General features: G+C 47.0%; 1 protein-coding gene across 2 annotated transcripts; it reads left to right on the top strand.

Annotated features, from left to right (window-relative positions):
- The first annotated feature begins 36 nt into the window (after positions 1 to 36).
- On the top strand, positions 37 to 25,110 carry LOC113241703 (uncharacterized). Of its 2 annotated transcripts, XM_057316561.1 has the most exons (16): positions 37 to 372; positions 6,988 to 7,042; positions 7,481 to 7,640; positions 8,019 to 8,141; positions 9,715 to 9,751; positions 16,391 to 16,582; positions 17,019 to 17,210; positions 17,309 to 17,722; positions 19,159 to 19,197; positions 19,916 to 19,959; positions 20,416 to 20,492; positions 23,652 to 23,717; positions 23,829 to 23,867; positions 24,130 to 24,297; positions 24,592 to 24,634; positions 24,954 to 25,110. In XM_057316561.1, exons 9-16 carry the CDS (start codon positions 19,166 to 19,168, stop codon positions 25,073 to 25,075), a joined length of 591 nt encoding a protein of 196 aa, XP_057172544.1. In that variant the 5' UTR covers positions 37 to 372; positions 6,988 to 7,042; positions 7,481 to 7,640; positions 8,019 to 8,141; positions 9,715 to 9,751; positions 16,391 to 16,582; positions 17,019 to 17,210; positions 17,309 to 17,722; positions 19,159 to 19,165; the 3' UTR covers positions 25,076 to 25,110. The 2 variants fall into 2 exon arrangements, with proteins under 2 accessions (XP_057172544.1, XP_048074078.1); XM_048218121.2 differs by having other exon boundaries at positions 24,592 to 25,110.
- Positions 25,111 to 25,336: the final 226 nt, after the last annotated feature.

Raw genomic sequence — 25,336 nt, 5'->3', positions numbered from 1 at the left:
CGTGGCCCAACCGCGCCACCAGGGGTCGCTCGAGCGCCAGACTGGCGGCGGAGCAGCGGCTTGGCGTCCCCCAGCTTCCCGCCCGCCACCTGCTCGCCGCGCTCCTTTGGTTGCGCCCGTGGGCGCGCGGGCCTCGCAGAGCGTCGCGGGTCGCTTTCCCCGGGCGGAGGCCGCGGGTCCCCAGGGGCGGCGGAAGCCCCTCATGGCGCCTGGGCTTCCTTGGCGCTGGCCTGGCCTCTGTGCGGTTTTTCTGCAGCAACAACTTTTTTTTCTTTTTTCCCCCCAATAAACCAACTCTTCGGAAGCGCCGCGTAGCTGCCAAAGCGCTTTCCTGGCCGTTGGCTTCCTGGCGCTTCTCCACATTCCGGGCAGGTAGGTCTATCAACAGCCGCGTTGTAGACAAAACTGTTTTTATCCTAAACTATGGGTCTCGGTGAAAAGCAGCCCAGAAATGTGGAGCCTTGCATCGACTATCCTGAATATCCCCTCCGTTGCTGGCATTTTTCTAGTGAGTTTGCCTCTGACCATCCCGGGCGGCCCGGAGGTGCGAAGGGAGAAATAACAGCTAACGCAGGGCAGGCCACGCACTAGGCGCACTAGAACGTTTTACCTGGTCTTCTTTAATCTCGTGGATCAGAGAGGTTCTGTTAGCACCCCAGGAAACAGGTGGTGTAGGGTCTAGGTCACGTGCCCGGTGAAAGCACCTCCTCCCCGCCCTGCCCCTGACCGGCAGGGACCTTGTGAGTGCTGGGGGAGGAGCAGGGGCCCAGGCTGAGCTTGGCTCTGGGACCCTAGCTAGCATGGAATACGCCCTGCATCTTTCCCAGGCTTTCCCGTTTTAAAGGGTACAAAAAATCCGATTTTAGTTCCTGTATTACCTTTTAAGACATATCTGTGCATTTAAGTGAGTTATGCGTTCAAAGGAAGCATGCACCCTATACAAGTTCAAAGCATGGTAATAAAATGGAAACGGAAGCGTCAACCACAACCTTAAGAAGTGGTGATAGAGTTAAGGTTTATTTAAGCATACTGTGCTCTCCACGGCAGCTGGTTCAGTTCTCGAGCACATTAACTTGTTCATGCATAAGGGCACACCTGTGGGATAAGCACTGCTAGACCCATTTTACAGATGAGAAAACTGAGACATAGACGAAGTTACTTGACAGCGTTGGCTTGAGACCCAGGTAGCCGGGCCGCGGAGTCTGTGCTCTGCCTCTCACCGCACCTACATCATCATATCCATCTGTCTAATTCTAACCCCGTCCATGCTCCTTCCTCCTCCAGGAGTAACCACTATCATGAATTTAGTGTTTAATATTCCTTTTCATTGAAAAAAAAATGGCTTCCAAAACAACCCGCAAACTGGGAGAAAATATTTGCAAATCATATATTCCATAAAGTATTTGTATCTAGGATATACAAAAGACTCTTACAACTCAATAATAAAAAGACAGCCTGATTTAAAAACAAGCAAAGATGGGGCGCCCGGCTGGCTCAGTCGGTAGAACATCTGACTCTTGATCTCAGGGTCATGAGTCCAAGTCCCATGTTGGGCATGGAGCCTAGTTTAAAAAAAAAAAAAGCAAAGGTGACAAACCCAATGGCAGGGAGGATATGGAGCAGCAGGAACCCTGTCGTTGCTGGTGAGAGTGAAGCATCAGACAGCCACTCTGCAAGTCAGTTTGGCAGTTTCTCACAAAACTAAGCATACTCTTACCAAATGATCCAGCAATCACGCTCCTCGGTCTTCACCCAAATGAGTTGAAAACTTTTGTCCACCCAAAAATCTGCACACAGATATTTATAACAGCTTTATTCATAGTTGCCAAAACTTGGAAGCAACCAAGATGTCCTTCAGGAGGTGAATGGATAAATAAACTTTTGTACATTCATAAAATGGAATATTCTTTGGCATTAGAAAGAAATGAGCTATCAAGCCATGAAAAGACTTAGAGGGGGGCGCCTGGGTGGCGCAGCCGGCTGAGCAACCCACTCTTGGTTTCAGCTCTGGTCTTGATCTCAGGGTCCTGGGATGGAGCCCCGCGTAGGGCTCCACGCTCAGTGTGGAGTCTGCTTAAGACTCTCCCTCCCTCTCCCCTTGCCCCTCCTCCCCTGAAGTAAATAAATAAATCTTAAAAAAAAAAAAGACATGGAGGAAAGTTAAATGGATATTACTAAGTGGAAAAAGCCAATTTGAAAGGCTGTATGTGGTATAATTCCAGCTCTGTGGCATAACAGAAAAATACAAAATTGTGGAGACAATAAAAAGATCATTGGTTGTTAGGGGCTGGGAGGAGGGAGCAAGGAATGAATAGGGGAGACTCGGTGTGATACTGTAGCGGTAGACACGTGTCATTATGTTTGTCCAAACCCACAGAGTAAGCCCCGATGTCAACTGTGGGCTTTGGATGACAGTGGTGTGTCAGTGAAGGTTCATTGGTTATAACAAATGCACCACTCTGGTGTGGGGGGGTGTTGATAGCAGAGGAGTCTGGGGTGGGGGTAAGGATATATGGGAAATCCCTGTACATTCCACTCAATTTTGCTCTGAACCTAAAACTACTGTAAAAAATAAATATTTTTTTAATGGTAAAAGGATTTGAGTAGCTATTTCTCCAAAGAAGATATACAGTGACATGAAAAGACACTCAACGTGGTTAGTCATTAGGTAAATGCAGATCCAAACCATAACAAGACACCATCTCTGACCCGCTAGAATCCTACAACAAAAAGACAATAGTCAGTGTTGGTGAGGATGTGGGGAAACTGGAGCTCTCATACACATTGGTGGGAGTGTAAAATGACACGGCCACTTCGGAAAACAGCCTGGCAGTCTCTTAAAAACTCCAGTTCTGGGTGTCCACCCAGAAGAAATGAAAACGTTTGTCCATATGCAAATGTTCATAGCAGCCCTGTTCACAGTAACCAAAAAGTAGAAACAACCCAAAAGTCCATCACCAGATGGATTAAAAAAAAAGTGGATAAAAGTGCGGGCTGTCCATACAACAGAATACTCTTCAGCTATGATGAACCTTGAAAACATTATGCTAAATGAAAAAAAGCTAGATACAAAACACATATTGTATGATTTCACTTATATGAAGGGTTCAGAAAATGCAAATCTGGGGCGCCTGGGTGGCGCAGTCGTTAAGCATCTGCCTTCGGCTCAGGGCGTGATCCCGGCGTTCTGGGATCAAGCCCCACATCAGGCTCCTCTGCTGGGAGCCTGCTTCTTCCTCTCCCACTCCCCCTGCTCGTGTTCCCTCTCTCGCTGGCTGTCTCTATCTCTGTCGAATAAATAAATAAATAAAATCTTGAAAAAAGAAAAGGCAAATCTACACAGATGAGTGGGCGGAGTGGGAATGTGGAATGAATGTATGAGGTGAATATGAGGTTTCTGGGTTTTTTTACGTATTTAAATTCAATTAGCCAACATATAGACATCATTAGTCTCAGATAGAGTGTTCAACAATTTATCATTCGCGTTTCTGTTTAGGCAGAGGGAAATGCTCTGAAATTAGGCTGTGGTATAGTGTACAACTTTGTAAATAGACTAAAGTCCATTCAATCGTACACTTGAATGAAAGATAAATTTTATGTTGTGTAAATTATATCTCAATCAAGCTGTTGGGGAAAATGGCCTCATAACTTTTCAAATGTGTAAAGTCCAGTGTGTTTTAATAATGTCTTCTTGCTGTCATCACCTTAAAAAAAGAAAAAAAAAACTATTTGTCTTTGTTAAAAGCAAAGATTTTAGAAAATTGGGAAAGAATAGCACAGTACAGAAAATAAATATCCTCTATAGAATTAGAAGCAATGTAGTATATAGTGAAAATAATTTATTGTTAGTTCCTGATACCAGTTGCAAGCTGTATGTCAAGTTACCTTACGCCCAAGAGCTTTGGTTTCCCCATCTGTAAAATGGGAATAATAGTGGCTACCACACAGGGTTGTGAGGATTAAATGAGATAATGTATGTAATGTGAAGTGCCGAGAAGATGTTTGTGCAGACGGATATTTGATAAGTGTCTACTGATGAGATTATGAGAATCCTGTTAACTTTCTTTAGCCTCAATCCTTATAACATGTGACACAGAGTAGATTCCAGTGAAGAGCCAGTGGAGGGCGGCAGGCTTGTGGGGGTGGGGGGAGCGGAGTGCATCCAGCGTATTTTCTTTCTTTTTTTTTTTTTTTAAAGATTTTATTTATTTATTTGACAGGATAGAGACAGCCAGCGAGAGAGGGAACACAAGCAGGGGGAGCGGGAGAGGAAGAAGCAGGCTCATAGCAGAGGAGCCTGATGTGGGGCTCGATCCCACAACGCCGGGATCACGCCCTGAGCCGAAGGCAGACGCTTAACCGCTGTGCCACCCAGGCGCCCCATCCAGCGTATTTTCTTGATCCTGTGTTTGCATCTAAGCCCCTATGTTTTACTTACATCGTATGTTTTACCCCAAATGAAGAAAAATGTCAATATTCTATAGCAAAGAATATGACTTTATTGGGAGAGGGGTATTAACATACTTGTGCATTAAAGGCTAGCCACGACCCCCAGCCCCTCTTGCCACTGTCCTTGGTACCCAGTGAATGTTAAATTGAGTCGAATTGAAACCCTTGGCATTTAGGAGACTTGTTCGGTTGATAGTGGAGTGAGAACTAGATCCCCGAATTTCTTATTCAGTGTTTTTCTGCCACTTCCTCCCTCCTCCCACTTTTGCCTTGATTTAAAGTTCTTCCATCTAAAACAGTCAACATCTATTTGTGTCCTTCCTCCTGGAGACCACCTTAGGGTCAGAGGTAAGAGCAGAGGGTCTTTCGAGTTCCAGTGGCGTAGGGGATCATGGAGCCCCCAGATGGAGGCAAAACCAGGAAATGACTCATCAGGGTCCAGAAACACAGCCACACACTGCCGCCTACTTGGCCTTTTCTTTCTGGTCCCTATAGGGAAGGGAAAGCAGCTTTTATGATTTTCCCTGTGTTATACCACACATTTTAAATTAAACTTTTAAGATAATCATACATTCATACGTATAAGAAATAAAAGAGAAAGGTCAGGTGTGCCCTTTACCCAGTCTTTCCCAATGGTAGCATATTGTAAAACGATAGTACAATAGGGGCTCCTGGGTGGCACAGCGGTTAAGCATCTGCCTTCGGCTCAGGGCGTGATCCCGGCGTTATGGGATCGAGCCCCACATCAGGCTCCTCCGCTGGGAGCCTGCTTCTTCCTCTCCCATTCCCCCTGCTTATGTTCCCTCTCTCGCTGGCTGTCGCTGTCTCTGTCTCTGTCAAATAAATAAAATCTTTAAAAAAAAAAACCAAAAACGATAGTACAATAGAACGACCGGGATATTGACATTGATGCAATCAAGATCCAGAACATTCCCATTATAAGGATCCCTCATGTTTCCCTTCCCCCACCCCCTTCTTAGTCTCTGAAAAAGGGACTCCATTTTGTCATTTCAAGAATGTTATACTAATGCAATTATATAGTGCTTAACCTTTTGGAGAGGCTTTTTTTTTTTTTCCACTCAGCATAATACTCTCAAGATTCATCCAGGTTGTTACGTGTATCAGTAGTTTGTTCCTTGTTATTTCTGAGTTCTATTCCGTGGTATCTATTCCATGATATACCACAGTCTAACCACCCACCCCTTCAAGGGCATCTGAGTTGTTTCCAGTTTTGGGCTCTTATAAATAAAACTGCTACAAACGGTTGTGTATAGCTTTTGTGTTAACAGAAGTCCTCATTTCTGTGGTATAAATGCTCGGGAGCAGCACGGCTGGGTCATATGTTTGCTGCCTATTTGGCTGTTTAAGACACTACTGAATTGTTTTCCAGAGTGACTAAGCCATCTTACATTCCCATTAGCAGCACGCAGGTGGTCCGGTTCTCCGGATCCTGTTCTGCGCTGGTGCCGCAACTTTTGTGTCTTAGCCATTCCGGTGGATTTGTAGGGGTACCTCACTGTTGTTTTGGTTTGCATTTTCCTTGTGGGTAGCGATGTTGAACATCCTTTTAAATGTTTATTTCCCGTCTTATATTCTCTCTACTGACATGTCTTTTCATGTCTTCTGCCCATTTTCTAATTAGGTTGTTTGTTTACCTGGTGAATTTTAAGAGCTCTGTATATATTCTAGATTCTAGTCCTTTGTCAGATACGTGGTTTGCAGATATTTCCTCCCCTCTGTAGCTTGTCCTTTCATCTTTTCAGCAGGGTCTCTCACAGAGCAAAAGTGTTTAATTTTGATGAAAGCCAATTTATCAACTTTTTTCCTTTTATGGATTGTGCTTTTGGTGTCAAATCGAAGAACCCTTTGCCAAGCCCTAGGTTCAGAAGATTTTCTATGATTTTTTTCCCCTAAAAGCTTTATGTTTTGCATTTAAGTATGTGATGCATTTTGAATTAACTTTTGTATAAGGTGTTAGATTTAGATAAAGATTCTTTTTTTTTTTTTTTTTTTTTGCCTGTGGATGTCCAATTACTCCAGAACCATTTGTTGAAAAGCCAGTTTTTCTCCACTGAATTGCTTTTGCGCCTTTATCAAAAGTCAGTGGAGAGGCGCCTGGGTGACTCAGTCGGTTGAGCATCTGCCTTCAGCTCAGATGATGATCCCGGGGTCCTGGGATTGAGCCCCACGTTGGGCTCCCTGCTCAGTGGGGAGTCTGCTTCTCGCTCTTCTCTCCCTCTGCCCCTCTCCCCCCACTCATATTCTCTTTCTGTCTCAAATAAATAAAATAAACAATTTTTAAAAGATTTTATTTATTTATTTGACAGAGAGCGAGCACAAGCAGGGGGAGCGGCAAGCAGAGGGTGAGAGAGAAGCAGACTCCCTGCTGAGCAGGGAGCCCGATGTGGGGCTCAATCCCAGGACCCTGGGATCCTGACCTGAGCTGAAGGCAGACGCTTCCCCGACTGAGTCACCCAGGCGCCCTTCCTTATCTAATGTTTCTTTGCTGAGACTCTTTTTTTATTTTGTTTCGGGCAGGTTCATAAATGCTTGTTGAAGCATGTTTACGACGGCTGCTTTAAAATGTTTGCAGGTACGTCTGCCTTTGTCGTCTTGCTGTCGGCAACTCTTGATTGTTTTTGTTGTTGTCTGGCAGTTTAAACTGTTGCTTGTTTTTGGTGTGATGAGCGATTTTTTTTATCGAAACCTGGACATTCTGGGTATTATGTTAAGAGATCCCGGATCTTATTTAAACTTTTTCTCTTCTCTTCTCTTCCCTTCCCTTCCCTTCCTTTTCTCCTTCCCTTCCTTTTCCCCTTCCCTTCCCTTCCCTTCCCTTCCCTTCCCTTCCCTTCCCTTCCCTTCCCTTCCCTCCCCTGCCCTCCCCTTCCCTTCCCTTCCCTCCCCTCCCCTGCCCTCCCCTTCCCTTCCCTTCCCTCCCCTTCCCTTCCCTCCCCTCCCCTGCCCTGCCCTGCCCTCCCCTCCCCTCCCCTCCCCTCCCCTTCCCTTCCCTTCCCTCCCACCACTCCAGCAGGGAAATGGAAGCGCTTCCTTGGTACTACGAGTCGGGGAAGAAGTCCAGGTTCCCCACTCGGCCTTAGTCGACACTAAGGGGGGCCCCTCACAGTAATTAGCAGGAGTGGGAGTTCTGGCTGCCTACAGACCTTCTTCCTCTTACACCTCTCTGGTCGGTAAGGGCGGAGTGCCTCGCTACTGCTCCTCCCCCTTGTGGTTTCCACAGACACCGTGGGAGGGAGGTTGCTTTTACCTGTGGTCAAAGGTGAATGCCGACTCTCCGCTCGGTCTCCTCCGACGATATTCAGTAGGAAGCGGGCGATGCACCGAGTGTGGTACCTCTGAGCACAGGGCCCCCTGCGACCGCACACGTTACGTGCCTGTGAGGCCGGCTCTGAAATGAACCTTATCACCGCAGGTTGCCGCCTAGGGCGGGAGACCTCACGAAGCATGGGCCGAAAACCCAGTCCTCACCAGCAGAGAGTAGTGGGCAGGAATCGGGATTTCGGGCCCTGCCGCTGACCCTCCGTGTGACCACGGTGTGCATTTCCCAGACATTTCCTGAGTGGCGTTCTCCGACAGCCACGGAGCCAAATACAGAGGACATAAAGGAGATGGGGACACAGTCCTTGCCCTCGTGAGCCTTGGCACTCACCGCACGAACTCCTGGAATCTGGGTAAAATTCTGGGTAGGGGGCGAGGGGCAACAATGCCTCGGGAGTGACTTAGGATTCATTTCCCGCCAACTTGAGTTGAGGGCTCGGAGTTTAAAATGCTCCAACAATATATAACAACAAAGAAGTGTGCCTCTTACAGAACAGTGAGCAAGTGTGCTGTTTCACTACTTCTTGCACGTCTGAGTTTGTGGGCTGAAGTTTTGGGGGGGTTGTGTGTAGTGGCCTCTACCATAGCCTGTTCTTTTGCGTCTTACTTTTTTCACTAAACGTCTCCAAGATCATTCTCTCAGTTTCTCTAGATCTGATTCATTTTAGTTCTGGAAAGAATTTGTAATGTGGATAGATCCTATTTCATATCTCAGCTGTTCCCCTATTCATAGATCTAGGTGGTTTCCAGCTCTGTGCTATTGCAAGCAAGGGACATCCTCATTCATGCCTCATTTAAGCCTGCCTGAGTGGGTTTCTCTGGAACAGGTAACTAGAAGGAGGACTGCTGAGGCTAAAGGCGTGTGCATTTCACGCAGATATTGCCAGATTGCCCTCTCCTCGGCGACTGAAGTCCTTGGACCCACTTCAGCATTTCATATTGTCAGTTTTGCAGTTTTAGCAACTTGAGGGGAGAAAGATAATAGTTTAAAAAAAAATTTCATGATTGCTAATGAAATTGAGCTGCTTTTCATGTGGCCACTTTTATTTCTTCATATTCTTTGTCCATTTTTCTATTTCACTGTCCAGTTGATTTGCAGGTGAATTTTTTGTAGTCTCTATATTAATCTTGGCGATATATACTGCAAATACCCCATTTCTCGTTTGTTTTCAACTTTGTCGATGGCTTTTTCATATAGAAGTTTAAATATTTATATAGTCTAAGTATTTTGTGTCTTAATTATTTTTTTTAAAAGATTTTGTTTATTTGACAGAGAGACAGAGCAGGGGAAGGAGCAGATGGAGAGGGAGTCAGAGAATCTCAAGCAGACTCATGCTGAGCTCAGAGCCTGATGTGGGGCTTGATCTCACAACCCTGAGATCATGACCTGAGCTGAGATCAAGAGTTAGATGCTTAACTGACTGAGCCACCCAGGCATCCCTGTGTCTTTTTTTTTTTTTTTAAGATTTTTAAAATTTATTTGAGAGAGAGAGAGAAGCAGATTCCCCGCTGAGCAGGGAGCCCAGTGTGGGGCTGGATCCCAGGACCCTGGGATCATGACATGGGCCAAAGGCAGGCACTTAACCGACTGAGCCACCCAGGCGCGACCCCCTGCCCCCCCCCCCCACCGTGTCTTATCGGTAAGAAGATCTCTTCTACTCCAAGGTTGCAAACATATTCTTTTTAAAAATACTTCCATAGGCTCTTCTTGAATGCTTTTATTTATCGTGGAGTGCTGTTCACCCGTGTAGGGTCATGAAAGCACATTGCTAGTCAGGCTGTACTTGTGGTTAGACTTTAGGGTGCTGGGACTCCCCATTCCTGCTGGGCATTCATTACCAGCCCCCCAGCACTTCTCTGGGCAATCCTCACATGCATTGCTCTCACCTGGTGGTTGATGCCTCTGTTTTTGTCTGCTTGCCACAGGTGCGGAGAGAGGAAGTCTGTCACCTTTCTGCTTCACGTGAGTCCCCCAGTCAGTTATCCTGATGGGGTTCTGTCCTGCTCCCCAGATCTATCACTTTGATGAACAGAGACCCCCAGAGACCTTCCAGCTTTCGCGGTGATGCTCTCTGCCTGTATTTTGTGCTTTCGTTTCCTCTGCCAACCTCCTTCTGTCTGCCTCCCATTTCTGAGGGATTTCTTATAGCTTCTAGTGTAACAGGACATCACTGTTTGTTTTCCAGAACTATTATGGATTTATTTTCAGGTCTACATTCTTTTACCTCTGTGGTGTGAGGTGGGAGAGAGAGAGGCAGTGTGCAGGTGGCAGGCTGGTGTCTGGGTGGGGCCACTGAGAACCTTCCTGTTGTCCTGACACTGAAAGCTGACTAGGCTCAGCATAGAATTCTTGAGTCACAATCATTTCCCCTCAAAACTCTGTAGAACGTTACTCCACTTTCCTCTGACAGTATTGTGTGTGGCAATTCTGATACCATTCTGAGTCTTTATTCTTTTTAGGTAATCTGGTCCCCCCACGCCACCTTAATGTTTTCTTTCTTTCCTTTTTTTTTTTTTTTTTTAAGATTTTATTTTTAGGGGCGCCTGGGTGGCTCAGTCGTTAAGCATCTGCCTTTGGCTTAGGGCGTGATCCCGGCATTCCGGGATCGAGCCCCACATCAGGCTCCTCCGCTGGAAGACTGCTTTTTCCTCTCCCACCCCGCCTGCTTGTGTTCCCTCTCTCGCTGGATGTCTCTATCTCTGTCAAATAAATAAATAAAATCTTTAAAAAAAAAGATTTTATTTTTAAGTAAGTTTTACACCCAATATGGGGTCTGAACTCACAAACCCAAGATCAAGCGTTGCTTGCTCCACTGACTGAGCCAGCCAGACGCCCCCTTAATGTTTTCTTTATCCTTAAAATTAAAAGATCTTACCAGGATATGTATACTTAGTATTACTTTTGCCTCATTAAGTTAATCTAAAAGCCTGTGATTAAGAGTCAAGGCTTCCTTTACTTTGAAGAAGTAAAGTTTTATTTCATTGCTTCTCCCTCAGCTCTCTTCCTCCTGCTATTTTCTATTTGATGACCAGTCTTCTAGGTTTGTCCTCCATATCGCTCATCTTTTCTCTCAATGTTTCTATTCTTTATCTTTTGCCTGTGTGTACTGGGAGAATTTCTTGGTCTTTTAATGCACTTATTCAGTTGTTTTTTTATAGCATCCAACCTGCTATTCACAGTTTCTATTATATGGCACCTGGCTGGCTTAGTTGGTAGAGCGTATGACTCTTGATCTCGGGTTTGTGAGTTCAAGCCCCGTGTTGGGTGTGGAGAGTACTTAAAAAGTAAAACCTTTTTAAAAAATATCAAATTTAACTGTTGGCCTGTATCTATTACACATAGATACGGTGTCTTCTTGAATATTGTTGAGAATACAAAATAGGACATTTCTAGCTTGCTTCTGTTTTGGGGGGGAGGTAACTGTTGCAGAGGACACCATGGATTGCTCTGAATCATGGTGCTGAATTCCTCCTTTTGGCCATTTCTTTTCACAGGCCCTTTTATCTGTTTCCTAACCTTACAAAGAAATAACTATATTTGTTCTGTTAGGAGTTGAGGTGGGTTCTTTTGAAGATTATATGAGTACCTGTTTAAATGTTTACAGAATGTTTACCATGTTTAAAGTCTAGACAAACTCTTTTTTTTTTAAAGAGTTTATTTTAATTTATTTGAGAGAAAGAACGAGAGAGAGAGAGAGCATGAGTAGGGGGAGAGACAGAAGGAAATGGAGAAGCAGAATCCCCACTGAGCAGGGAACCCCGTGTGGGGCTCGATCCCAGGACCCTGGGATCATGACCTGAGCCGAAGGCAGACGCTTAACTAACTGAGCCACCCAGGCACCCTAACTTTACTCTTTTTAAAGCCAACTGGAGCCCTGCTCCTTCTCTCTCTCCTAAATAAATAAATAAATAAAACCTGAAAAAAAAACAACAACAACAACAACCCCCCCAACTTTACTGATGTATAATTGGCATACCACAAACTTTTGATATTGATGTTTGAGATTTTCATATATACTTGGGAAACCATCATCACAATGAAAAGAATGAGCATATCTGTCACCAGTAAAAGCTTCCTCGTGTGCGTTTGTAATCCCTCCATCCCACCTCTCCCTCTTTGTAGCTCCCTCCCAGACAACCACTGATCTGCTTTCTGTCACGAAAACGTTATTTGCATTTTGTAAACTTTTATATAAATGGAATCATGCAGCATGTATGCTTCTTTTTCCGCTTCTTTCACTCAGCAAAATTATTTTGAGGTTCATCCTTATTGTTATGGGGGTCAGAAGTCCATTCCTTTTATTGCTGAGTATATTCCATTATATGGATAGGCTGCAATTTGTTTGTTTACCTGTTCGTGGACATTTGGGTTGTTTCCACTTTGGAGCTATTACAGATAAAGTGATTATGAATATTTGTGTGCATGTCATTGTATGGAACACATTTCCTTTCTCAGGTAAATACCTAGAATGGGATGGCAGGTAACACGGTAGGTGTATGTTTTTCTTTTTAAAGAAACTTCCAAACTCCAAAAACCAGTCATATCATTTTATATTCTTACCAGCAGTGGTTGAGAGTTTCAGTTACTCCACTTCTCCTCAATGTTTGATATGGTCAGTATTTTTAATTTGAGATAGTCTTAAGTAGGTAGGGACTGATATCTTATGGTTTTAATTTAGATTTTCTTTCCTTAGTGACCAGTGATATTGAGAGTCTTTTCATATGCTTATTTACCATCTGTTTTTCTTCTTTGGTGAAATATCTGTTTAAATCTTTTGCCCATTTAGGGGCGCCTGGGTGGCACAGCGGTTAAGCGTCTGCCTTCGGCTCAGGGCGTGATCCCAGCGATCCGGGATCGAGCCCCACATCAGGCTCTTCCGCTATGAGCCTGCTTCTTCCTCTCCCACTCCCCCTGCTTGTGTTCCCTCTCTCGCTGGCTGTCTCTATCTCTGTCGAATAAATAAATAAAATCTTTAAAAAAAAAAAATCTTTTGCCCATTTAAAAAATCAGTTCTTTGTTTTCTTCTTATAGAAGAGAGGTTTGAGAGTTCTTTATATATTCTAGACAGATCTCTTTATTAGATATGTAATTTGCAAATATTTTCTCCTAGTCTGTGGCTTGTCTTTCTATTCTCTTAATTGTGTCTTTATTTATTTATTTTTTAAAAAAATTTATTTATTTGACAGATAGAGACAGCCAGCGAGAGAGGGAACACGAGCAGGGGGAGTGGGAGAGGAAGAAGCAGGCTCATAGCGGAGTAGCCTGATGTGGGGCTCGATCCCATAACGCCGGGATCACGCCCTGAGCCGAAGGCAGACCGCTTAACGACTGTGCCACCCAGGCGCCCCTCTTAATAGTGTCTTTAGAAGAGAAGATTTAAATTTTGATGAAGTCCAATATATCAGTTTTTTTCTATGATGGATCATGATTTTGGTGTTATATTCAGAAATCAGTTTAATCCATGGTCACAAAGATTTTCTCTTATGTTTTCTTCTAGAAATTTTATAGTTTTAGGTTTTACATTTAGGTCTGTGATTAATTTTGAGTTATTTTTTGTACATGGTGTGAGATATGAATCAGAGTCCACTTTTCTCCATATGAATATCCACTTTCTCCAGGACCGTTTATTGAAATGACTTTCCTTTGGTGAATTACATTTGCACCTTTGTCTAAAATCGATCGACAGTATAAGGCTGTGCCTCTGGACTCTTCTGTCCCATCTGTCTTGACATCAACAATTTCATATTGTCTTGATTGCTGACCAACTTTGGTTTTTTTTCAAAATTGTTTGGCTATTTTAGGTCCTTCACATTTCTGTATGAGCCTTAGATACAGCATATTGGTTTTAATCCAAAAAAGTTTGCTGGAATTTTTATTACACTTACAGTGAATTTATAGATCAGTTTGAGGTTGGAATTGACATTTTTAACAATGTCGAATCCTCTGATCCATAACTGCGGTATATCTCTTCACTTATGTAGATCTTCTTTAATTTTTCTCGGAGGTGTTTTGTCATGTTTAGTGTACACGTCTTGCACATGTCTTCTGTCAAATTTTTCTCTACATATTTCATATTTTCGATGCTATTATTAATAGTATTTTAAAATATTTCAATTCCTAATTGTTCATTGCTATTATATAGAAATATGATTGACTTTTTAAATTTTTAAAGATTTTATTTATTTATTTTCAGAGAGGGAGAGAGCACAAGCAGGGGAGTGGTAGGCAGAGGGAGAAGCTGGCACCCTGCTGAGCAAGGAGCCCGATGCTGGGCTCCATCCCAGGACCCTGGGATCGTGACCTGAGCCAGAGGCAGAACTTTAACCATCTGAGCCACCCAGGTGTCCCTGACTTTTTAAATTTTTAAATATACTTTATTTTTTAGGGTAGTTTTATGTTCACAGCAAATATAATTTATTTTTATATATCAATCTTGTATCCTTCAACTTTGCTAAACTATAGTAGATTTTTGTATGATTCCATAGGATTTTATACACAATCATGTTGTCTGCACAATAAAGACAGTTTACTTCTTCCTTTCCAATCTGGCTGATTTTTACTTCTCTTTCTCTGTCTCTCCTGTTCTCTCTTTCTTTTTATGTTAAGTTTTGTAGCTCATTGAAAGAAGTGGTCATCTTTTATAATGGCTGATTTTGATGACCAAATTTGAAAAACATTAGTTTAATCAATGAGCAACATTATGATATATTTGCAAGTGAAAGGCTTTTGTCTTATTTGCAATTTGCTACAAAAATCGATGGAGGAAAATGTTACAGCTCTTTTATGAAATGGACACAGTATTATAAGATATATATTTTTGGAATATATGTATATAGTGCTGAATCACTGCAGTAATAAGGCTCTGACTCTGGACATGTGTTACTCAAAGTATAGAGTTTGACCTCAGGAAAAAAATTGGCAAGTGGTAATAAATCAGATTTTCAAATGTTAAGTTGGTTATTGGACTAGATAGTTAGGGTAGGGGAAGTTTGATGTTACGCTTTATTATTGACATCATTGCCCTTTTCAGGAGTATGGTAGGTTTACTAATGGTAAAACGGGCAATTACTCCTCTCTTTTGACTGAGTTCATTGTCTAAAACTTCCAATATATCGTGTAGAAAGGATGAAGGCAGACATCCTTGCCTTATTCCTGAACTTAGGGGGAAAGTATTCAGTATTTTACCCCGGAGTATATTGTTAGCACTAAGTTTTTCATTGCTGTCCTTCATCAGGTTGAAGATGTTCCCAACTCCTTCTAGTTTGCTGGGAGTTTTTTGGTTTTGTTTTTGTTTTTCAGAACAGATGTTGATTTTATCAAAAAATTTTTTATGTATCTATAAGGATAATCATATGCTTTTTCTTTTTTAGTTTGTTAATATGGTAAATTATGTTGATTAGATTTTGAACATTGAACCAACCTTGCATTCCTGAGGATAAACTCCTTTGATATTGTGTATTATCCTTTTTATATGTTGTTAGTTTTGAGTTAAGATTTTCTTTTTAAATATATTTTTTAAAGATTTTATTTATTTACTTGAGAGAGAGTGAGAGAGAGAGCACAGAGGGAGAGGGAGAAGCAGACTCCCTGCTAAGCAGAGACCCCCCCCTCCACATGGGGCTCGATCCCAGGACCCCAAGATCATGACCTGAGCCAAAGGTAGACACTCAACCGACTGAGTCACCCAGGAGCCCCTCAAGTTAAGATTTTCTTAATAATATTTGCCTCTGTGTTTATGGGGGATGTTGTTCTATAGATTTCTTGTGTCATCTTTGGTTTTGATATCAGATAATGCTGTCCTCATATGATACGATGAAAAGTATTTCCTCCTCTTTTTCTAGAAGGGTGTGTAGAATTAGTGTTATTTCTTCCTGAAAAGTTTGGTAGAATTCACTAGTGAAGCCATAAAGATCTGGAGTTTTCTTTGTGGGAAAGTTAAGTAAATTTAATGTCTCTAATAGATACTGTGTTATCAGGTTATGTATTTCTTCTTGCATGAGCTTTGGTATTTTTTGTCTTTTAAAGATTTTTTCCATTTCCTCTGCATTGTCCCATTTATTGGTGTGGCATGTTCATAATATTCCCTTATTACCATTTTGGTATCTATAGAATCTGTGTCATCGGTTACCTTAATCATTCTCAATATTGATCACTTGTATCTTATTTTTTTCTAGTCTAGTCTATTTACAGAATTAGACTTTTTTTTTTTAAGATTTTACTTATTTATTCGACAGAGATAGAGACAGCCAGCGAGAGAGGGAACACAAGCAGGGGGAGTGGGAGAGGAAGAAGCAGGCTCATAGCGGAGGAGCCTGATGTGGGGCTCGATCCCATAAGGCCGGGATCACGCCCTGAGCCGAAGGCAGACGCTTAACCGCTGTGCCACCCAGGTGCCCCAGAATTAGACATTTTTTTGACCTCACAAAACCAGCTTTTGGTTTTACTGATTTTTTTCTATTGTTTTTTGTTTTCTATTTCAACTATTTTCACTTTAGTCTTTTTAATTTCAATTCCTGTGGTTACTTTGGGCTTTATTTGCTCTTCCATTTCCAGTTCCTTTTTTTTTTTTTTTTTTTAAGATTTTACTTACTTATTTGACAGAGACAGACAGCCAGCGAGAGCGGGAACACAAGCAGGGGGAGTGGGAGAGGAAGAAGCAGGCTCATAGTGGAGGAGCCTGATGTGGGGCTCAATCCCATAACGCCGAGATCACGCCCTGAGCCGAAGGCAGACGCTTAACGACTGAGCCACCCAGGCGCCCCCCATTTCCAGTTCCTTAAAGAAGAAACTAAGGTAATTTATTGAAACATTTTTTATTTTCTAATACAGATATTTTAGTGCTGTGATATTTTTCTCTATGTACCGCTTTAACTGCATCCCACATATTTTGATATTTTTTCATTTTCATTCAGTTCAAAATACTTTCTTTCTTTTAGATTTTTTATTTCACTTGTGCGTTATTTAAATGTATGTTGTTTTAGTTTATTTGGGGATTTTCCAGGGGTCTTTCTGTTACCGATATCTAATTTAATTCCTTTGTGGTCAAAGAACATACTTGAAATGACTTTTTTTAAGGAGGCTCCACACCCAATGTGGGGCTCAAACTCACAACCCTGAGATCAAAAGTCGAATACTCTACCAACTGAGCCAGCCAGGCTTCCCCTATAAATGACTTTAATATTTTATTTTACTTTATTTTTAAAAAGATTTTTATTTATTTATTTGACAGAGAGAGAGCTGGAGAGCACAAGCAGGGGGCGTGGCAGAGGGAGAGGGAGAAGCAGGCTCCATGCTGAGCAGGGAGCCTGATGTGGGGCTCGATCCCAGGACCCTGAGATCACGGCCTGAGCCAGCATTTCTCCTGGCCCCAAACAGAAGCTCAGCAGACACTGGTTGAATGGATGGATGACACTCAGAAATGGTTAGGCTGTGTTCTTGTTTTGGATTCAGAAAATTCCCTTACTGTGCTATGTGACAAGACTGAGTCTCACAGGCCTTTATGTCTTCATGTCCCTACAGGACTCTGCACGTCACTTGGCACCCCGTCGGTTCTGGTGGCACGGAATGGAACTAGGGACTCAGCTACAGAGGTGCTGCCTCGCCTGGTGGGGATTGAAGGCCACCCTGAGGCACCTGACACGCTGCTGTGGCCACAGTTGGAGGGGCTGTCCTGTCACAAAGCCCCCGGAGACATGATGTCACACACAGAGACCACTCTCCTTGCTAAAGGGAGGGGCTGGGCCCTGCACTCCCAGACTTAGCTGGGCTCCGGTGCCCTTCTCTCACTCGATTCTGGAGCCAGACGGGAGGGGAGGAAGACACTGCCTGGACACTGATATGGTCGGAGGGGGCCCTGCAGGTCGCTGACATCATCGAGGTTGGCAGCTTTGGCAAGCGGGCTCGAAGGCTGTCCTCAGGAAAGCAGCCAAGCAGGTGAAAATCGTCTTGACAACTCGTAGCTTCCCTTTGCCGCATCCCTTCCTACCTGGCATTCCCCTTCTCCCTCTTCTCTCCCTCAGGACCCATTTACTCACCTCTCCTCCTCCAGACCGCCTCTCAGAAAGAGCCTGATAACTTTGCTCACACCAACTTATAAATGACTAGAAAGCTTCCTGTCGAGTACGTTGCCAGTGGGTTTCTCAGAGAAGGCGATCGGGAGAAGGGAGGCGCGCAGGGCCCTGCAGAGAGGTGAAGTGAGCCAAGCCTGGCAAAGGCCCACGGGGTTTGGTGGCTCAGAGCGCACTGGTGACCTTGGTGGGAGAGGTTTTGGAGGTTTGCGGGGCCAGGAACAGACGGAGGCAGCTGTGGAGTGAGGGGAGGCGGAGAGGAGTGAAGACACCCAGGGCAGACAGCTGGGGGCCAGGGTGGAGGATAGGGGGCCATTACAAAGGCCACCGGGGAAGGGATCTGGTTCAAGGGAGAAGGCCTTTTTTTAATGGAAGAGATGAGCGATGTGTGAAATGCTGATTAGGAGCCAGAAGAGAAGGAAAGGCTGAATATACCAGTGAGAAAGGGGGCCCCCAAACCCCTTGGGCGGGAAAAGACCAGATGGAACAGAGCACAGAGCGAGGCAGCCCCAGAGAGCCCAGGGCCTCCGCCTCCGTGAGGAGGGAGCAGAGAATGGGTGGGTTTGGTGGCAGAGAGCAGAGGAACTCCCGTCTGGGGGTGCCTGAGTTCTCTGCTGAGTGTGGGGCAGGTGGAGGTGGGAGCAGGGTTAAAGGGAGATTCTGAACTTGTCCCTGGGCAGACTAAGGAGCTCCCTTGGGAAGCAGAGGCTCCCTAGGCCGCGCCGGGTCCAGCTCACATGGGAGACCTTGACTTTACCGTGGCCTCGGTTTGAATGGAGCTCGACCCTGCTGGTGGGATTTCAGACAGAGGGGGTCTTTTTGAGGAGGCTAGGATCTCCCCTGGGACTCCCTAAATTGTAAGAGTAAATAATAATGATTAAAAACAACGAACACTTTCAAATAGTTCCTGTTACACAGCATTTCTGAAATAACTAGTCACCTATATGTGGGGTCATTTTACACCAAAGGTTCAACAGAGTGCTACCTTCTTCCTTAATCCTATCCCAACCCCCTCTCCCCATCCCAATTCTCTTGAGAACTGCCTTTCCAGCTCTGAGGGCATTCAAACCAGCTTTTGTTTGGAACTCTGAAGTCTTGGGAGAAATTCCTGAGCGTTTTCCAACCTCCCAGTGCTAACCCAGTCCTTCCTGAGTTTGGCCCCGGCTGAGCCCTGCGGGTGGAGGTCCTGGCCTTTCCCTGACCGCCTCTGGCCCGTCGCACTGCCTGTAAGCCACCTGGTACAGGAACACGGGATCCCAGGCCTGCATCATGCATTGACCGTTGACCATCTTTTCTTCTTAGACTGAAAATGGTGTTTGGACTGGGCTGCCAGAGAGAAAGGTAAAGTTTAGATGGGCCCTGCCACAGTGCCTCGAGTGACCAGGAAGGGGGACCCCCATTTGGGTCTAAGAGGAAAGGAAAATACGGTTTTCTATTCCCCTTTCCTTGACTGTTCCAGTATCTCTGGGACTCAGGGTTGGAGTGGCAGGCCTGGTCCTGGCAGGTGGGACCTGCCTATGTGTGTGTGTGCGTGTGTGTGTGTGCACGTGTGTGCACGTACACACGGAGCCACTGTCCCGGCAGTGTCGAGATGCTCTGCTTGTGGCAGGGGAGGGGTCCCAGAGGATGAGTCATGGGGGTACAGTTTCTGATCCGGATTGTGGATCTGTCAGTCCAGAGTAGGGGGGCCTTGGAGGGCCTCGGGGAGAAGAGCTGATCCAGCGCTGAGTGCCCAGCCGAGCCGGGTCCTTGCTTTCTGGCTGGGAAGGCAAGGTGATCCCAGGAAGACAGGTGCAAAGGGAAAGGGGAAGGGAGTGTCCTCCGGGCTCCAGGCTCCGAGTCTGGCTCCCAACATAGGCGGAGACACAGAGCCTGGCCCGCGGGGCAGCGGGGAGCCTAAGCCCAGCCCGGTTACACCTGAGGGATTTATTCACCCACAGTGTGGGACACGCGCTGGGGGAGTTGGTTCTGGGGTTTGGAGTGGGAGAAACCCGGTCCCCACCTGCCAGTGAGGGCACGAGACACCCCAGCCTTACCCTCAACTCCGCTTTCCTTCCAGGCTCTACAAGCCCCTGTACGTAGCACACCTCTTCATTCTTGCAGGTAAGGGCCTGGGCACTGGGACCATGGCAGGAGACGGGGTGGGGGGCTGGTTCTTACCTCAGGGCCACCCCACTCTCCAGCTGCCTACCCCAGCTCCCAGGGACTGGCAGTGCTGCTCAGAGTCAAGGCTGCCCTTCTGTCCCTTTCCTTCCTCGGTACCTCCCTAGTGACATGGATTTGAACACACGTTTGACTGGAAACGCATCCTGCCCCCTCCCCAGAAGACCCACGAACCCAAACCCTCACAACTTCTTGTCCTATAGCAGTGATCTTAAATGTTTGCCTGCACACCTGTTGAAAAATTACATATCCTCTCATATATTTTAATACCTAGAGTCTTTCATTACCAGTTTAGTTTAAAAGGATACGATTTCTGGTATACTGTAAATCCTGACATTGTAAAGTAATTGCCTCACTCTTGAATGTTTTAATGAGTCTTTCTTCCCTCACCTGCAGGAGTGGTGTACTACTATTTTCAGGGGTCTGTGGGGAAGCCAGCCCCCGACCATGAGATTGCTGGGGAACCCTCCCAGGTAAGCCCCGTGGAGGCCTAGAGGCCAGGGTGGTCTCGCTGTAGCCTGAATAGAGGTCATGCTCCTTGACCCCGGTTGTTAACCAGCTGTGTGCGTGCGTGCGTGCGTGCATATGTGCGTGCGTGAGGGCTCTGCAGAAACTCACTGTGTTTCAAACAGAGGCTCCATCCGTCACGGGCTGGCTGTATGGTCAGCGCAGGGCTCTGTGGCCGTGGTGTCCACAAACCAAAAGGAGCAGATGATCCCTCATTCATGTGAGTAGCTCTGGAACGTGGCTCAGCGCTCACGTGTGGATGAGGTCGTGGTGCGCAGGACGCCTGCCGGGGCTTGCATACTCTCCTCGAGGTCCCAGGTCCAAGAACCTGGGGCAGAAGCCTCTGCTCCGAGCCCTGGGGGGATGCTGGACGCCCACCGAGGCCACGTGCTGGACTCCGTGCTGTCCATCTGCTCGGTCACTGTAAACCTCACAGCCGCCCAGCAGCTCGCACTTTCTGTAGGCGGGAAGCAGGCCCCCAGGGGGACGGTGACTGGATCCAGGCCGCCCCGGGTGACAGCACGGAACCACATCCCTGATCTCCGGAGGCCTCCCGCTCTCTGCACAGTGCCGTTGGGAAGGGGGGTTCCCGCAGAGACAAGGCCATCTGCGGCCCAGAAGCACTGACCAGTATGCGCTAACCTTGTGGGGCTGACCATTCAGAGGCGGGGAGCCCCTAAGAAGGCCCGCGGTGGCAGGAGCCGTGGAGACCACGGAGCCCAACTTTGCTTCCTTTCTTTGTTGCTGTTGTTGTTTAAAGTAACTGGTCACATTTCCACTTAAACGAAGTTTTACTGTCATCAAAGACAGGCATGTACTTAGTGTGATGCGTCAGAGTCTCAGGACCTGAAACCAACAGACGGCTGCCTTGTGCCCCACCCGCGATCCCAGCCTCCAGCCCTTCCCGCTGGAGCTTTGATTTTCCCAGGTTTCTAAATCGCAAGCTTATCCTGCTTTGTCTTCATTTTGCAGATTTAAACATTAGCCAGTGAATCCCTACAGCAGAAGCTGTCCCTCCAGCCTCCCGGTGTAGTTACAGCCGTGTTTTTGGATCGTGATATTTCTCATCTGAGTAATGACATTTGCAATCGTTAAAATCTTTTAAATAACATTGTGGCCATTTTGCTGATTTTTCTGTCACTGGGGCTTTTAAGTCCTCCCTCCGCTGTAGTGGGCTCTTGCTTGGCAGCTGGGTAACCCCCACCACAACCGAAAGACAAAGCAGTTCCATCCCTTTGAAAAATTCCTGCAGATTCATGCAGTCAGCCCTTCCCCGACCCCCCGCATCCAAGGAATGTTCCTATAGTTTGCCCTTTGCAAGACTGCCCCGTGAGTGGAGGCATCCTGCCTGTGGGCTGGTCTCTCACGGAGTCTGGTGCACCTGAGGCCCCTCTGGGCACGAGCGCAGCGGCAGCTCCTTCTTCCTGAGCGGGTGTCGTGTGCATGGACCGCGGTTCGTCTGCTCAGCACCGAAGAGAGATTTGGGTGTTTCTAGTTGGGGAACAATTACAATTAAGCCATTATGGGGCGCCTGGGTGGCTCCGTCAGTTAAGTGTCTGACTCTTGGTTTCCGCTCAGGTTATGATCTCGGGGTCGTGGGATCGAGCCCCTGCATCGGGCTCCGCACTCAGTGGGGAATCTGCTTGAGATTCTCTCTCCTCTCCTTCTGCCCCTCCCCCATTCATGCTTTTTCTCTCTAAAATAAATAAATAATATCTTTTTTAAAAACCCACTATAAATATTCATTTATAAGTTTTGTGTCAACATAGGTTTTCTGTTCACGTTGGTCACTACCCGCAGCAGGGCTGGTGGGTCATGGGGTCGGGGTCCGTTTAGTTTGGTAAGACCCCACGACTTTCAGAATGGTTGCTGCCCGTTCCACACGCTCACCAGCCTCGAATGTGAGCTTCCGGCGGTTCCCCATCTGCTCCGGCACTCGCCGTTGGTTTTTGGCCATTCGGGGGGTGTCTGTCATAATTTCTGTGAGACCAGTATTGAGGGCTGACATCTTGAAACTGTGAGAACCGTATTCCTAGCTGAGTCCCCTCGTGGGCCGTGGTTACTCTTGGCGTGTGATTTGGGTTTTGCCTCTTTTTTCTGTTAGTTTTCTCTCCACCTACAATTAATTTAGGCTCTCTGCCAAAAATATTAATCTCTTTGCAGTACATTTAGACAAATTAGGTGCTTTATCTGATAGTTTTCACAGAGCCATATCTCACGGGGCCCACGTGTCCCCATACGGACAGGATGCCCTCGAAGTTGGCAGCTCAGCTGTCCTGGGGCCTCCCTTTCTCGTCGCTCTGGGGAGCCCCTGGCACTCCTTTATTTTGATGGAGCACAAGCTCTAGGGGAACCTCTGCTTCCTGAGGGGTAGTCTTGAGAAATTACATGTCTGAAACAGTCGTAATCCGTAATGGACTAAGAGTTTGGGTAGGTATAAAATTCTAGAGTAGAAATATTTTTCTCATAGATTTTGAAAATCCTCATTGTCTTCTGGTTTCAAAGACTTTGAAGGAAAAGTCTGAGGAAAGTTGAATTCCTAGAACAGAATTTTTTCTTGTATTTCTGGAAGTTTTTGGGTTCCTTGTCCTCCATGTTCTGAGATTTATTGATGACCAAATCTGGGGTGATCTCCTTCATCCATCGTCCTGGACACTTGGTGATTCCTTCTCTTGTGCAAATTCGTGTCCCTCATCTTTGGGAAATTGTCTTGATAAAACAGGGACGTAGTTTTCTGATCTCTCTCCCTGCCACCTCAGTGTGTTGTCTGTTCCCTCTCAGAAAGATCTATGAGTTAGCTGTGGGAGCTCCCGATCTCTTCTCTCTTTCTTTCCGGGAAAAGTGTTTTTTCAACTTTCCCTCCTACACTTTGATTGGATTTTTTATTCCCATTATTCTGTCATATTTTTGTTTTCAAGAACTAGAGATTTTTTGAACATTTCTGTTTCAGAGCCTATTCCTGTTTCACGAATGCCAAGTTTTAACTTTCTAAAGACCTCAGTTATTGTTTGTTTGAACTTTTCCTGGACTGCGGGTGGCGCCTGAGTGTGCAGCGTTGCCAGTGAACTAGTGAGCCCGTGTGTCACCTCAGCCTTCCCTCCCTCTGCTCTCTCCTTGTCGTGCAGCTCGTAGGGGAGACCCTAAGGCCGGTGTGGGGGCCGACGGATAAGTGCTACCCTGTGACCACTCAGGTAGGTTAGGGCTGGGGACCCCACTTCCCCTGGAGTGGGCATCCCGGGCAGGTCCAGTGAGAGGACCGGCCCCTCCTAGCTGCGAGTCACCTCCCCTGTTTCCCTCCGTAGAGACGCAGAGCCAAGGGCGGGAAGAAGCAAGCGTCTGAGGTAAGTGAGGCTCATCCTGGCAGGGCCCGGGGCTGAGGCTTGCTTCTGTCAGAGCTCCACAAGGGCCAGAGGCACCCCAGCTCGTGGCAGGGTGGTCCCAGGGATGGTGCCCCCCCCCCCCCCAGGGAACTTGCAACTCGCTGGGAAGGGAAGGCCTTCCTTGGGAGACCGAAGGTACACACTGCAGGCGTGGGGACCGGGGCAGGAGGAGGCGCTCTGAGGGCCTTTCTGTCCATACTCTGCCCTCCTGCCTCCCCCATAGGCCATGCCCCCCAAGAGCGGTGCTGCCCCCAAGGAGGAGACTGAGCTCTGGTCTCAGCATGAAGGGGAGGTGAGGCCCCCAGCGAAGGAAGCAGCCAGCCCCAGTCCGGGTCCTGCTGCGAAGGCGGTGGCTGAGGAGGAAGAGGGGGCAGGGACCCCAGGCTGGGAGGTAGGGAAGCCTGGTGCCCCGACTGGACTGTCCCCAGCACGGGCCCTACCACGAAGCCCCAGAACACTGCGGGGGCGGGGGGAGGGCAGTGTTTGGGGGGGATGGGGCACCTGCAAGACCACGGGGCCAAAGTGCCTTCGCAGTCCCAGTGGAGCAAGGAGCCGTATGGGGTGGAGAGGCAGCGGCCACGGTGTGAGCGGAGAGTGGGTCCGGACCCTGCCTCCCCTGACCTCCCCCGTCTGTGGAAGGTGGCATCTGTCTCGTCCCACCACTGTGCCCCGTCTCTCTTCCCAGGAGAACACAAAGGTCCGAAAGGAGATTGCAGTATACGCTTCTGGTAAGACGGCAGACCCCGCCCCGCTGCCCCGGGACCCTGCAGAGCTCAGCGGGCGGCCTCTCTCAGGCCTCTGGCCCTGGGTTGGGGAGGGGAGGGAAGAAGCCCAGGTAGCCAGACGCCCCATCCTCCCTGAATGTCTCGGCTGCCTCCTGCTTCCTTCCTGGTCGGCAGGAGCTTGAGGCCTCTCCCCTTGGTTTGGGGGAGTAGCAAGCGTTTCATCAGCGCCAGCCTGTTCCCCCAGTGTCAGAGGGTGCCCCGGCCCTGGGGAAGGGTCCTCCCCGCAAGGAACCCACAGGGCTTGCCTGTCTGTGCCCTGTAGAGGCGTCTGAGGGGGACAACAAGGAGGAAAGGCCTGGGGGCTGGGTCCCCCAGCTCCTGAGGAAGCTCTGGCTGGACTGGTTCCCAGCCCCTGAGATCCCGAAGACTCAGAACCACGAATGACCAAGTATCCAATAAATCCAGACACTTGCTGCTTCTGCGCGCCCAGCTGCTTCCTTTCAGGGGCTCCACCTAAACCCAGTGAGGCCCTGTCCACACTCCCTGCCCTGACAAGCTGCACCTGAGCCCCGCCACAACAGCTGGTACTCTGGAGGGGCCCCCCGACCCCGTGCCGAGGGGCAGAGCAAGCTCCCCGAATGAGCTGGGGAGCTCCATGTCCTGAGCGCATTTCGAAGGTGCTGGTGGGACCTCTGTCGGGGATGC

The sequence above is a fragment of the Ursus arctos genome, unplaced genomic scaffold (assembly GCF_023065955.2).
Source record: "Ursus arctos isolate Adak ecotype North America unplaced genomic scaffold, UrsArc2.0 scaffold_21, whole genome shotgun sequence".
Lineage (NCBI taxonomy): Eukaryota > Metazoa > Chordata > Mammalia > Carnivora > Ursidae > Ursus > Ursus arctos.
The sequence above is the reverse complement of the archived record's forward strand: the minus strand, read 5'-3'. Positions and strand labels throughout refer to the sequence as shown.

Bases quoted from the DNA above. Each gene is read 5' to 3' on its own strand.
- LOC113241703 (XM_048218121.2), top strand. From the start codon at position 19,166: ATGGTGTTTGGACTGGGCTGCCAGAGAGAAAG. The intron at 19,960-20,415 runs GTAAGGGCCTGG...CCTCACCTGCAG, and splicing joins ACACCTCTTCATTCTTGCAG to GAGTGGTGTACTACTATTTT. The intron at 23,868-24,129 runs GTAAGTGAGGCT...CCTCCCCCATAG, and splicing joins GGAAGAAGCAAGCGTCTGAG to GCCATGCCCCCCAAGAGCGG.